Genomic DNA, 15,587 nt, shown 5'->3' on the forward strand with positions numbered 1-15,587 from the left:
AAGAAACAGGAAGCAACAATACAAAGGCTAAAAGATGAGAAGAGGATCTATAACTTAAGAATAAAAAAAGTGAGTGAAGAAGCAGGGATAAACACAAATGAAATATAAAGGCTAATTACAGAAATAATTAAAGATAACTTTCCAAGCATAGGAAAAGATATTCAGATATATGAGGCATACAGAACTCCAGCCAGCTATAACATAGATCTATATCCGGACATATAATAATCAAGATCACAGAAATTCAACACAAGAATAGAACATTAAAAGCAGTCAGAGAAAAGGAACAGATTACCTATAAAGGAAAACTCATCAGAATCACAGCAGACTTCTTGACACAAACCATTAATCAAGAAGAGCTTGGAGTGAAGTATTTCAAGTCCTAAAAGAAAATAACCTCCAACCTAGATTGATTATCCTGAAAAACTATCTCTCAAAATTAATGAAGAAACAAGATGCTTCCATGACAAAGAGGAATTGAGGGAGTTCATGACCATCAAACCAACCCTACAAAAAATACTGAAGGACATTCTAGAGAGAGAAAGAGAAAAAAAAGACCGTGGCTTCAGGAACAGTGGCAGAGGGGGCTCATTGAACATGGAAGACAGTGGAATGAAGGGAAAAGAAGACAACCAATGACAGAAAAATAGCATGGCAGAGATGAGGCAGAGAAAGTTGGCTATAATCACTAATATGGATGGCCCTGATTCACCAATAAAAAGCAACACAGGCAAAGTGGATCAGAAGATAGGGTCTATCAATATGCCCTATGTAAGAAATACAATTAACCCAAAGGAGGGTTTATGGACTGAAAGTCAATGATGAGAAAACAGTACTCTGTGGGAACCAGATAAAAGTGGGGGTAGTGTGCCCATCAGCTTTAGATTGTCTAGAAAGCCATAACACTCAGCTATAAACTACTCAGCTATAAAGAAAGAAAACCTTGAGGCTCTTGTTGGTAGATGGATTCAACTTGAGATCATACTCAGGGTAAAAAGGTTCAGAATCACTTAGATGAATAGCGGGTTGCCTCCCTAATCTAAAAACGAAGAGAGTTAGTGGGATACGAAATGTACAGTGCACCCTGTGAAAGTGAAAGGCAGGAATTGTCTAACAAGGGAAGGCAGTGGCCATTGTTAATCTTTTACGATTTGAAACCCATATTGTTTTCATCACTCTGTTTAGTTTGGTTTTATTCTATTCCAGTTTGTGTACTTGTATTAGATTTGATGGCATGGACAGCTATTCCAAAGATAGCAGGATACATTATGGTAACCATTTTTGATTTCCTATTAACTTGATTTGAAGCCCTGTATTGCTTTCACTGATTTTATTCTATTCTGTTTTGTTTGATAGTATCAAGTCTAAGGGTATAGGCAACTACTTTGAAGACAGTAAGATTCACTATGATAACCATCTTCTTTTAAATTCTATAATGTCTCCAGTGTTTTGTTTTTATTGGTTTTGTTCTATACCGTTTTGTTCAATTTTACTATGCCTGTGATATGGGCAATTCTTTTGAAGACAGTAAGAGGCATTATGGTAACCATTGTTGATCACCTTGTATTTTGTTTTTAAGTCATATACTATGTCCATCCTTTGGTTTTGACTGACTGTTTTGTTTTGTCACATTTGGTTTCATTCTCTTCAAAATAAAAAAAAATTAAAAAAAAGAATCAGAGCTTTAGTATTTACTTTGCTTGAAACAAAGGACAGTTGATAACTTTAAATTTAGAAATCACCAGCTACATAGTAAGTCCCTAATATTACTTAAGAAAAGTCTTAACAAAAAAGTTACCTTGCCAGTATACAAGATCAGGATGAGATACCACCCAAGCCTTCAATACACGCCTAAATTTTGCATGGCCTTCAGGTGATGATAAAAGTTCATCATACTGATGACAACGAGGGATATCCACTTCGATCTGTGAATCACAAAGCAGTAACACATAACCTTGACAATAATCCCTTACGAACTGAAAATTGATGTTCCCTAAATAACAATAGCACAGATTATAAGGTAACCTTCAGAGCGTCCCTAGTATCTAAGTTTTATGTACATTTTATTTATCTTCTGGAATACCAATGAAGTTGTATGCACAGGCAAACAGACTTTTTTAAAAAAGATAATGTAACAAAATAATTTGTTAATATATAATTAATATAATGTATACATAGAGTATTAAAAATATGCTATAAATTGGTCTAAATAAAAGGTAAAAATTTTCAGGTGAAAAATATAATTTTTTTTTAAAAGGTTACTTGGTCTAAAGTTCTTTAAAGTGTTATTCTAATTCAATTATTTACGAACATTTTCTTTTCTTTTCCTTTTTTTTTTTATTGGTACCAGGGATCGAACTCACAACCATGCGCTTACAAAGCAGGCACTTATGCCACTAAGCTAAATCCCGAGCCCCAAAACAGATCTTAGGACCAGTGGAACAAATCAGAAGATGCTGACACAACGCCAAACACCCTTAGTCACCTCACCTTTTTTTTTTTTGGTACCAGGGATCAAACTCATGACCTCACACTTGCCAGGCAGGGCTTATGCCACTGAGCTAAATCCCTGGCCCATTTACCAACATTTTCAAACACCATAATATTTGGCAGAAGTTGGGGATTCTTAATGAAAGAAAGGAACATTCCTCCAGGTCTTCTAAAGTTTAAATATTTGGCAGAACTATGGCAGGTACTTAGGACAATCTTACCTGCCTATCTGTAGGAATTGGAGTATCTTTATCAATTGCATCATACTTAGCATGTATAGCTCCCTGCAAAAAATAAAACATGTCAATTCATCATATATTTAATAAAACTGACAACACCTGATGAGTACCTCCTGTCCTAAATATGTAAGAGCTGACATAGCTCATATTTTGGAGTTTTTCTGATTTTGGAATACAGTACTGTATCTGAAAAGGTACTGGTTGAGTATCTCTAATCAGAAATCCTAAAATCCAAAATATTCCAAAATCAAAACATTCAATGTGTAATGCTAGCATTCAGAAATTATCAGATTTTGGACCATTTCACATTTTTGGGTTAGCAATGCTCAATAGGAAAAATTAATTTCTTATCAGTCTCTAGTTGTTAAGATCTTCTTAATTACAGATAGACACATTCAAACTCAAGTTACACTTCAACTTCAAAGAAACTCTACGTTTTTGACAATGTGACAAAGGCCTATGATGAGTGATAATTTGCCATATTGGTGAAGCAGACCTCATATTATCCACACAGAAAAGTAAATATGCAGGGTGAGTCACTTATTGAGCAAATATAATACCACATAATTTTGTTCTCTATTCATTATTAACTCATAAAAAATAAATTTCATAAATAAAATTTTTTTTGTGTGAGGAAGGTAACCCTATAAAATTTTTCTATAAAAGTTCATAATAAAACAAAAAAATCATTCAAGTGTTAGTGGTTCATTATCAGGAAACAGAAGTTTAGGCTAGAGTGGATATCATCTAATTATAGAACAGTTTGAAACTAGGAGTGTCTGCTATATTTTTTGGTTATACTGTTACAGAAGAAATATTTGAATAAACTACTGTTTCACACTCTGGTCATGTTCTATAGGGCCAACCATACAAATATTCTTATTCTTCTAGCTCCATTAAGATGGAGAAAGAGCCAGGAATTTGGTGACAATATTTTTTATATCAACTTCTTTGAGATATCTAAGAAGTGAGAGATTTAGACAGCCTGACGGAAGTAAGCTTGGACGTAAGTACTTATCATTATTACATGGCATGAAATAGCCGACATTCTTGTAAAATAATCCGCTATTTCCAAAAATATTTCTAGACTTTCATCAAGAGAATCAGGAATGAAGGAAGGAAATTCTTCCAAAAGAGGAAAAGGATTAAAAACGGTTGTAGAAACTGAAAGGGTAGAAGATATCTAGAAAACAGTACAGGAAGATGGAATGAAGAGAAATCACTAGGAAATGACAGTCTGGCAAGGATCTGGTCCCTTATCATGATTTCTAGCAGCAGAGTTCTTGTTTGTAGGACAAGTTGCCCTAACAATTTTGTGACAGTTCTCCTTTCCTCATGACCATGGATAAAACGTTGACGAAGACAAAAGTAGCTATGTCTCTTAGCGTGATCCAGGTAAGGTAAATGTGCCAAAAGACATGAAATTATGTTAATGACTTTGTAACATAGATTGGATTGAAAGAGTTCTCAGGCCTTGCAACTGTTTATAAATAAAAAGCCACACTTAAAAAAGAGCAGCATCTATGAGTAACTGTAAGTTCCTATCTGTAACTGACGTACACAAATAACCTGACTTTCAATTTAATGATTAGGATACTTTCTGTGAACACCACTAAAATATGAAACAGCACAAATTAACAAATTTTTAATTACATGTTCTTTTCTATTCCTTCCATTTAAATTTATAAACTTATGCTCGCATTTTACTAATTTTCTAATAAAATATACAGAAATATTCAAAAAGTTCTATCTTTTTTATCTACCTTCAAAAAAAATCACAGAGTAAATGTTTAAATTAAAAAAAAATTGATTATGGTAAAAGCCTGAGTGTCATTAATCCCTGTCATGACACTCCGCTCTCCCTCACATCCACACACTTCTCCCGTCACTCCCGCCGCCTTCTGCAGCAGCCCCGGGGAGCCCTCTTTTGGGAGTGTTTTTGGTTGCACCGTCATGGCTGCTTTAGTGCCCTGAATCTATTCTAAACACTTATCGTCCATGATCAATTTGATTTTGAAGAGCCAGAAATAACATGGAGCCAAATGTGGTATATAAAGTGGATAAGGAAAAATTATAATATTTTGATATAATTACAGTGAATGTTTGATCACTGATTGGTGATCAAAAAATATGATGAACGATCAAATAAAAAAATAATACATTAAAAGACCCAACGCCAGTAATCTCACTTTCAATATATTTACTCTATGGTTCTTGGCAATTTGTCTTTTATTCTAATAAATTTTAAAAAGAAATTTAAACATTCTTGATCATCCATTATATTAATCAACTTATCATATCTTTTCTTTCTTACCTCAACTCCCAGAAGAGCAGCCCAGGTTAAACCTCTCATCAGAGGAGGAATGTCAACTCTTGCTTCTTTCCAAATTTGATTTTTTTTATATGGATAGGCCTATGATACGAAAAGAGAATAAGAATATTTCAAAGCGATTTAATTATAGCAAGTATTTTCACAACTATAAAGCAGTAAAATTATTCAGTAAGTACAAAACCTTCAAAAACAATATACATACATAGAAATTAAATAACATACTTTTAAACAACCAATTAATGAAGAAACTGAGGACATTTTAAAATTTTTGAAATGAATGACAATGGAAACAACATACTAAGACCTATGAATATAGTAAAAGCAATATTTAGAGAAATTTACTGCAATCTATGAGTACATCAAACAAACAAATATATCAGGTAATCCATTATCATACTTCAAGGAACTAGAAAAACAAGAACAAACTAAACCCAGAAGTTGAAGAAATAACAAAGATCAAAGCAAAAATGAAATAGAGACCAAAAAAAAAGTATGAAAGATTAATGGAATGAAAAGTTAGTTTTTAAATAAAACTGATAAGCCCTTCACTACACTTAAAAAAAAAAGAAGAGAGAAGGACTCAAAATCACAGTGGAAAATGGAGATATTACAGCTGACACTATAGAAATACAAAACACCAAGAGAAAGTATTATGGAACAAATACTCCAAAATATCTGATCACCTGCAAGAAATGAACACATTCCTGGACATAAATTCTACCCAGACTGGATCATAAAACAATAGAAATTCTTGACAGACCACTAACAAGTTAACACAGTTGAATCAATAATAAAAAAAGTCCCCTGTCAATGTTAAAAGTTTAAGATTGATGTCTGAATTCTACCCAAAATTTAAGGAATAACAACACTTTTCATTTTCTATGAGTGGATACTAACACTCAAATTATTCTAAAAAAGTGAAGATAAAAGAAATCTTACAAACAAATTTTATAAAGACATCATTACCCTGAGATCAGAAGCAGACAAGGATAAAACAAACAATTTACAAATCCATGTATTTGACATGAAATGCAAAGATGAAAAAATCATCAGCAAAATACAGGTAAACCAAGACCAATGAGAAATTAAAAAGTTTCTCCACGAACTAGTGGGATTCATCTTAGGGATACAAGGATGGCTCAAAATACAGAAATGGGATACAGCATACACAAAGAACAAAGTATAAAAATCACATGGTCATCTCAGTATATGCAGGAAACTTGAGAAAGTTCAATATTCCTTCATGATATGAGATCTACGTAAGCTAGTATAAAGGAATGTATCACAATATAATATTTCCTGTCTAGTTGTATTTATATCATGTACTTTATCCATTTCTCTTACTCAGTATTGGTACTTTTTACCTTTTAGTTTTTAAATTCATTTTAAAATAATCCTTTTTCTAATATATTCTCACATTGTTTTTACTTTGTAGCTTTACTTACTATGAACTTGTATCATTTTTTTAACAAAAGTAAGTTACACTGAAAGGACAGGTAACAAGAATTGGTCTTCTCCTATGATGTCAAGAGTCCCCAAGTTTTCGCCAGCACAGGGTACTGGTTAGCACTGGGCTGTGCGATGCCTACCTTGAGCAGCCTGTCAAAGAGAACGATTCTGTTGAGCTGATACTCGGTGTCCCTCTCTCGGATGATCAAAGGGAGCGTGGCGGCTGCTGACAGCTCGTTACTGCTGTTGGAGTGAGGTAAGTTAGACTGGCTGTAAAAGGGAACAGAAGCAACAGCACTGACCACGGGGCAGGATTCTAATAACCCAAAGCACTACTTACTCTCAACTGTTGTTTACAAAGCACTGTTTTTGGAAAATGTAAATTTTACAAATTTAATATAACCAAAATAAAAATAAATAGAAAATGAGTATATATACTCACTCATCTTCAAGTAATGGATAAAATGCTTCTCCACCAACATCTTTTAATCTCTGTGAATTTAAAAAGAAAATCTTTATGTATGGCCATCTTAGGCAGCAAGGCTTACCTGAATCTAAAAGGAAAAGTAATGTAAAAATTGTAAATTTTATAAAGAGAATCAAGAAAAGAATGAAACAGAACCTAAATACTAGCTTTTATCTTGTATTAGTTACAAATTTATGTAGCACACTCTATGGCGAACTCTAAGCAATTTTAAAATATTCTAAGAAAGCAGAGAAAATGGAGCCATATAGAATGATGAATTAAAACCAAAGAATGCAGAAGAAGAGCAACAGGTCAAGCGGCAGCAGCAACAGTGAAGGGCGATGGACAGGAAGCAGCTTAGAGACGGTTCCTATCAATCTGTACACTGGTCATCTCTTTAATATGCGTAGTCCAAACAGAGCAATTAAAAGACTATCAGTGTTGACACAAATAAAAGACCCAATGATATGTGTCTATAACAAACTCACTTTAAACCAAGAGACACAGAAAGATTAATATGCTAACAATAATCAAAAGAGAGCTGGAATGGTTGTATTAATTTTAAATAAGGCAGCACTCTGACAAGGACAATCATGACACATATCAATTTATAAAACCTCACACAAGGACAGGCAGACAATCTGAATAGGACTATTACAGAAATTGAACCAGTAATGAGTAATATTCCTAAAAGAAAGATTTCATGCCCAGATGAAGGTCGCTGGTGAATAATGCCAAACATTAACAGAAATCATAATGACCTCTTCCAGAAAACAGAAGCTGAGGGAATCGTCCCTAACGCAGGAAGCACAGTGTTACCTTAATCCTACTACAAAAGGTGACAGCAACACTATGAGAAAGGAAGCTGCAGGTCAGCATCTCTCATGTGCATGGAGGCACAAATTCTCCACAAAAAATTAGTGTCTGAGTCCATGTAGTGAACAAAGATAATTATACACCATATCACCAAATGAATTTTAGGTAAACAAGACTGGTACAGAATTTAAAATAAATTAACATAAACCATAGGATCCACAAGTTAAAGAGAAAAAAATCTGACAATCATATCAACACATGCAGAAAAGTTTTTGACAAAATTCAATACTCATCCTTGACAAAACTCTTAGAATACTAAACATAGAAAAGAACTTTCTTATTCTAATAAAGAACATCTACAAATACATGGAGTCAATATGATGATCCAAACTAGATGCTTTTCTTCATCTGTATTTAAAGGCCCTAAAAGACATAACATTAAAAAGCGATTGAAAATAAAACAGAAAACCTGAACTGACTGAAAACCATTAAATACATGGAAACAGTGACTAGAAATTCACAGAGGTTAGAAAGGAGACCGCAGTTAGGGTTTTACAAGTAAGTCCAAGGAAACCTTCAAGAAATAAATACACGTAATCCTGTACATAAAGGTTTTCAGAAACTAGAAAAACGCTGATACTCTTATATTCATGTTATTGACTAATATAGTTTTGTTACCAAATCAGTGAGAAATCACTCAGAAATATTGGCACAAAGGAAAACTAGTAATGAACAGAATAGGTAAGCAGTCAGCTCAAAAAGAGAAAACTGTACTAAAGTAATGATTAGTATGACAGCAGAATTCCGTTTTATAACAAGATTATGAAAATTATTTTTAAACTTGATAATGACAAGTATTATCACTGAAGTGGAGAAATAAGAACACTTATCCAGTGATGGCAAAAGATAATCATGTTTTGAACAGACAGACACCAAAACATCTGACGTACAGTTGTTATTTTCCTGCGAGTTCAATCTGATGCATGTACTTTTCAGAAGATCACACATTATTTGATGAAATCAGGGGGGAACATGAGGCTTCATGCATATCTGTAAGGTTTTAATTTTTAAAACTTTAAAGCTTGGAAGCAGTTTGGCAAACTACTGTTCTTACATTTCTCAGTTGGCATAACGACAGTGTCACAGTGGTGTCATCTAAAAGTGAGCTTCTATCTCGACTTTGTCCAAAGCTTTCACCATCTTCAAAAACAAAGCTGGAAAAAAATTTTTTTTGTTAAATAATTATTGAGCCCATTTTCCTAAGTCATGATCCCTCTAAAATGAGTAAATTTTAGAGGGGGTAGTTAATTTAAAGCAAAGTAACTTTTGGTTGAGATCTCTGCAAATTAGCCCCACTTTTAGATCTCTTGGGTTGGCATGAACACCGCGGACATGTACAAAGTAGTTCAGGGATGCAAGGATCACAACTCTTCGTTTATGTAAGCTCAGCGTGAAACTACTGACACTATTCAAGTATACTCCTGAGCAGGCTGCACCAGGTGAAAGGTGGTAAAGGGAAGAAGAAACACACACAGCAACCCCGCAGGGGGAAAGTACTGCACTGGTAACAAGGCATGCAACCTGACCAGCATGTCAAAGAATTACTCTTATTGCTTGTATTTATCCTTCAGACAGACTTTTCTTGTAATCTCCATCATCCTATTGCTGATTTTCTACTTAATCCATCAGATGACATACATTATAGTCAATATCTAGAGGCGAAAAAAGTGGAAAACTAATGGCCCATCCAAATCTAAAAATTTAATAAATGTAGACTATTGGGTTAATTATGAACTAGTTAAATTTTTTTGGTCTTTTTTTTGAGACAAGGTCTAGCTATGTAATTCAAGCTGGCCTTGAACTCACTTTGTAGCCCAGGCTGGCCTCGAAATTGCAGCAATCCTCTTGCCTCAGCCTCCTGAGTGCTGGGATTACAGGTGTGTGCCACCATGCCTGGCCTCTAGTAAAAGTTGATTTGTAAAATATTTTCAAATCTATGCATTGCTTTTAAAAATGTTCACTTACACAAATAAGAATACCAGGATCTTAAAGGAATCTCTTTAGTTTAAACTAAAAAGAAAATTAACAAGGAGAAAATGATGAGTGGATGGCCTCTGCAATTAACCACAACTATCAAATCTGTCCTAAAGTTTAACATTAAAACAGTAAAGCTTGGAAGAAGCTCCACACAATTGAAGAAGCTTCTACAATTATCTACAGTGACAACTTCTGTCCTAAATCTAAAATTAAAACTTTCACAGCTTAGAATAAGCTCCATAATTTCACATTTATTCCATGATAAAGGTAACTAACAATGTTATAATAAAGATTCCACTGGCTCTCAGGGATTCAGAGTTATTTAACTTCCACTCTAATTTATAACAGGTGTTTTATAGATTTTTCTCGACTATGAGTATGTAGATGATGACCTCCAGCACATGCAATGAGGCCACAGAGTTCATGTACAGCTATAAATATATTTGGAAAAAGAACAGCTCTTCATTATAGGCCACCTTTGGCCTGTTTACTACATTATCCCAAGTGTTACTGTCTTGATTTGTACATTTCTCACTAATACCAATTAGAGCATGATGTTCTGTAATACTAACTCTACTTCAAATAGGTCACAAAGCAAGGTTTTAAATGACAATATTCATTCAAAACTAATAAAAATCACTGACAGGAATAGTACAATCAGAAACTAAGGCTGATCAAACATGGTGTTTACTTTCAAGCGCTTCCATAATCACTTTCTCCATATATCTACGAAAAGAAAACAACATTAAACTTTTTTAGCATTACCACCAGTCATCCCCACTGCCCTTTTCCAAGAGAAGTCTTTTTTTTTCCTTACTTGGGGAGGGTGCAGATAGGGGGTTTGGATCGAATGATTTCCTTATTAACAAGCTCTTTCTCCAAGTCTCCGCCGGCCAAACACCAAAGGTAATAAACTTCCTCAATGGATCTTTCTGCCAGGTAATCTGTATCTGTATCTATTAATGGCAAATTAAAAAAAGAATTCATAATGAAAACTTCCGTTTTTATTAAAATTCAACAGGCAGTGATAGCTGACATTCTGAAAAAGTAACAACCTGAAGCGTAGAAGTCTGGTTACAATTGTGTGTGCATGTAAGAAGTCTGGAAGCTGTCACTGCACCTAGCAAGTAGAAAGCTAAACAGATCAACATCTCTTCTTCTTCTTTCATTTTATTTTTGGGGACCAGGGACTGAACTCATGACTTCGCACTTGACAGGCAGGCGCTTATGCCACTCAGCCAAGCCTCTGGCTTAACATCTCTTCTTAAGTCTGTGAGACAGGCAAGGACACAGGGAGAGCTACTGCCCCCAAGAGCATCGAGAAACACAGGTGCGTACAGGGAGCACAGCTTGCGAGGGCAGAAAACACCTCCGGAGCAGTCAGGCCCAGAAACTGAGCTGTAACACCAAACTGCCGGAGGCTCAGAGGGTCTAAGACCAAGAGCTAAAACTCCAGGGCCCGGTCCCGGAGGACCTCCACTCCTCTGTGAAGTCACCTCTGGGGCCTGGCCAGCTGCTTACGGTAAATGCTGCAGGAAAGTATCTTTGTGTTTCTGGCCGAAGGAGGAAGACAAGGAACCACTGGACGAGCAGCACTTTGTTCCTCACCAGGCTCCTCAGGGAAGCTGCTTGGCCACAGCCTGACTGGCCGGCGAAGGAAGTGCCCGCCTCCAGCAGCTCCAGCCTTCTGAGGTGACTCAGCCCAGGCAAGAAAGGCATCTTACGGTCATGTGATCAGGGTTCTTCACCACGGGGAGTCTGTCTCCTGCCCTCAGGTAGACAGGACGGTCAGACAGAACTGGGCTGGGCATCCTTTTCTCTGTCTAGAGGTGGGTGGGCCTCAACCAGCAGACTCCAATTCATTCTGTGTTATAATCTGAATGCTCCCAGCTGAAAAATGATGTCCTATAATAGGTGGCTTATGCAATAAAGTTCATTTAGGGGCCTAAGTGTGTCAAATTTCTAGACCCATTTCCTGCATTCAAAACAGAAGGTGAATTGCTCCTTTGTGAAGCACCTTTCATGGTAACAAAGAAAATACTTTCTAGAAGAAAGTCTCACACTGAGCAGACTTCCATTTAGGTCCTATCAGTCAACTTCAGCATAGAAACCTTCCTCCTACTACAGCGAGAGAAGCCAAGAAGAGGAAAACCCGGAACTTTTATTCTCTACACTGGGAAAGGATCAAGGACAGAAAAAGCACTGGAGTGGGCAAGCCACCAAGCTGTCCATCCATCCCACAGAGCCGAAGGCATCGGCTGCCTCTCTAAGCTGGGTTTCCGGTGTCGCAGGCAGAATCATAGAGCTTCAGCTGTTCCCAAGGTGCAGCGCTCCTGCGGACCTACTTCTAAGACAGAGATCATGCGCAATCTGCCTTCCCATGTCACATGGACGGTAATGGCACAGTGTGTGGTATCCCACAGGAACCCAGTCAGTACTTAACCGTACATGTACTTTACTTTCTGCTTCACTGTCACGGTAACTTTTCAGTATGATGGTAACTTACTGGTGTCACTCATGCACACCTGTGAGAGTTGGAATCATCATCTAAGAATGAAAACCTATTGTCTTCAACAGGTAGAATATGATGGTACGGATATCCTACCAATAATATGATATTTTGACATTATTCATAATAAACATTTATAGAATATTAGTAACTTAAATTTGAGGCAAGTTTGAGACTTACAATTTGAGGCAAGTTTTCTTTCAAGCACTTCTAGAATCATTTAATTCTTAAACAATTTCCCAAGAGAGCCCACTAATGTAAGAATATTGCTGACAAATTCAAAACAAAACTAAGAGAAGGCAGCTTCCTAGGGAAGCAGGGATGAGGTTACTGCCTATGTTCTACTTCTCATTACCTTTACACAGCTGACTGATATCCTCAGGCAGAGTTAAATCGGCACATCTCAGAGAAGACGAAAACAGAGCGGCAGGTTTGGAGAAGGGGGTGTACAAAGGTGACACTTCACTGAACACTATGTCCTTCATCAGTTCATCTGGGGTTGGCCTTGAGAAACAATGTAAGATACAGAGCATGTAAACAAGTTATAAAATATTTCCTAGAAAAATGACACACATTCAAGAGGATGCTAAAAATCTTAAATATCTCATTACCACAGAAAATAACAAAGCACTCCTCAACTTTGGTTTATAAACTACTTACTAACTAAAGCAAGAAAAGCTAAATAAATTAAAAGGCAAAATAAGAGACAGGTAATAGGGAACAGAATGATAGATACTTGGTCAATAGGAAGGGACCAAGAAATGTGGGGGGGGGGATAAATGAGAATTAAAATATGTTATGTACATGTACCAACTTTCCAGGCTGAATCTAATTATGTATATTACAAACCTGTACTAATAAAAATTGGAACAGAAAAGCAGGGAAATTCTGAAACTTTTTCCATCTACAAAAGGAAAGGATAAGGGCAGACTAAAATATTTGAGTGCATCTTTATATTACAACTGAATTACTGTGGACACAGAATTACTTTTTAATTTTGTTGTTCTTTCTGTACGTTATGAATAGAAGTCATTCTACAACACATTTTGCATTTTTACTTTCAACATGACTTGCACATACGTGTTTTTACTGAATGTCTTATGTGAGTATTTAATCTAACACTCTAAAATTTCCTTTTTATCCTTTTGATTGAATGTGTTATAGTTATCCAAAAGCATGTTTTAATACCATTTTTTTGTCCCTAAAATTTCTTGGTGAAGTTATCCCCTTAAAGACAATTACCTTATATTATTTCAAACATCATATATGTAAATAGTTTAGGAGTATTTATAAAACTTAGAGTGACAGAATGGAATGAAAATAAATAAAACTTTTAAGAAATCCTTTTATATTATCAGTCATTAGCTGTCTCAGCATTTAACCAAGCTTACTGCTATAATACATAATGCTGGGGCTGGGATACAGTTCAGGGGCACAGCACCTGCCTGGCATGTGCGAGGCTGCCAGTTCAGTCCCTAGCACCCCTGCAAAAAAGCCCACACAATGCCAAACGAAGTTTTGTTCTCATTTCTCTGATGTCATTGGGTCTAGAAATAGCAATATTCCACAGTTTAGCTGGTTTTCTAGTTGGAGGCTAGAAAATGAGTTACTAACATCTTTCTTTTGACATATGTCAGTTTTCTGATTATGGTTTAACTTTCATTACTTTATATTTTACTAATAAAAGCTAAAGTCTTAAATCACTGATTTAGGATACTGATCTGAATTAAGTACTAATACATATGTAAGCATACTTACATATGTAAGTATAATCCACTAGTATTAGAACAAGGGAAAAATCAACTGTACATAAAGCATGTCAGTGTTATCTCAAAGTTTTAATATCAACCTCTTAGATGGATGGAAGGTCAGGCACTTCTTCAAAAGATCTATCACATTTTCAGGAAGCTCCTGATAAATAGAGAAAAAAGTATTACTTACACAATCTAGTTTCTAAATATATACTACACAAATATCTGTTTCTCTAGAAGTTTTTTTTTTGGTACTGGAATCTAACTCGTGACCTCACGCTTGCCAGGCAAGCACTTATGTCACTGAGCTGAGTCCCCAGCCCTCTGTGGAAGATTAAAAAATAAAAAAATCTTACAGTATTTGGCTTTTATACAATATATTATTTGTCACCCTGTGAAAAAGCAAGTGTCTAAAGAAAATTAGGCATAGTTTAAATAGCTTGCTGTTGGACCCCAAGTGGGTCAATCATTAATATATTTATATGGTCTGACTATGACTCCTCCAAGTGCAGGTGCAGAGATGTAACAGGAAGGGGTGGTGGTGAGAGGTGGAGGCTTGTGCCTGCGGCTGGATGGAGCCCTTGGAAAAGTAGCCTTCTACACCCCGCGCCCCGCTCAAGCTCTCTTCGCCCACCTGTGAGCAGCCTTCCACCCCCCGAGGCAGGCAGCCACACCAGACAAAAGAACCAGAAGGCACCTGCAGCCCGAGCTTCCCAGCATGCAAAGCTGGGAGCAAATGCTGTAGTTTTTATTAGGAATCACCAGGTACATGTGTCCAGTGAGAGGAGCATAAACAAAGTCAGGCAGATTTATAACAAACCTTTATGATGTCCAGACAACCATGCTCTTCAGCCAGCACTGTTACGGTGTCATCGACACAGTCTACAAACAGGCAAACAGAATAATCACAGCCCTTAAAACTCTACCAGACTATTGCAACAGTTTCATCTAATTAAATATCAGGAGGGAAATGCTCGTCCAAATTTTTAGACAATAGTGCAGTTTGGGTATTAGGAACACTGAAAAACACCTGTGATTGTTTACTTTCCTTACACTCAAACACTAAACATTACTCAAACACTAAATATTACTTAATCGTATGTACTAAAAATAACATCTTGAAAGAATAATTCAGAGAGGTAAAGACATTCAAAGGCTTTATTTTTTCAAGATGATAAGACTAACATTCATTATTAGTAATTTGGAGATTATACACAATTTTTTCGGGGAATTGAAAGTTTAATATGAACCGTATTTAGCAATCTCCAAAACATCTTCATACTTATACACTTATAAGTAAATGTAATTAATCTGGTAAAGTTTTATGCAACTTTATTTATAATCCATTATAATTTTATATACTAAGACTTTTCTGTTGGTATTCATATTTGTAAATTATCTTATCTGCATACTAACCTACCACTTTTTATAGAAAGTGTTCTCCTTTTCCTTTATTACCACAAATATTTAACTTAGTTCACTCTAGATTACATAAACT

General features: G+C 35.8%; 1 protein-coding gene across 4 annotated transcripts in view; it reads right to left on the reverse strand.

Moving 5' to 3' along the window:
* Tbck (TBC1 domain containing kinase) overlaps window positions 1-15,587 on the reverse strand; it is a 193,713-nt gene that overhangs the window by 110,367 nt on the left and 67,759 nt on the right. For 3 of the 4 annotated variants that reach the window (XM_013150592.3, XM_013150593.3, XM_063260601.1), the window contains 10 exons: window positions 14,910-14,971; window positions 14,188-14,249; window positions 12,694-12,842; window positions 10,647-10,785; window positions 8,907-9,006; window positions 6,953-7,002; window positions 6,651-6,780; window positions 5,044-5,142; window positions 2,712-2,774; window positions 1,799-1,925 (listed from right to left, as the gene is read on the reverse strand). In XM_013150592.3, the coding sequence (XP_013006046.1) occupies window positions 1,799-1,925; window positions 2,712-2,774; window positions 5,044-5,142; window positions 6,651-6,780; window positions 6,953-7,002; window positions 8,907-9,006; window positions 10,647-10,785; window positions 12,694-12,842; window positions 14,188-14,249; window positions 14,910-14,971 (981 nt within the window). The remainder of the gene's footprint in view (window positions 1-1,798; window positions 1,926-2,711; window positions 2,775-5,043; window positions 5,143-6,650; window positions 6,781-6,952; window positions 7,003-8,906; window positions 9,007-10,646; window positions 10,786-12,693; window positions 12,843-14,187; window positions 14,250-14,909; window positions 14,972-15,587) is intronic. The other variant, XM_013150594.3, reaches the window with a different exon arrangement.

The sequence above is a fragment of the Cavia porcellus genome, unplaced genomic scaffold, assembly GCF_034190915.1.
Source record: "Cavia porcellus strain 051 isolate PalLab524CR breed Dunkin Hartley unplaced genomic scaffold, mCavPor4.1 scaffold_14, whole genome shotgun sequence".
Taxonomy (NCBI): domain Eukaryota; kingdom Metazoa; phylum Chordata; class Mammalia; order Rodentia; family Caviidae; genus Cavia; species Cavia porcellus.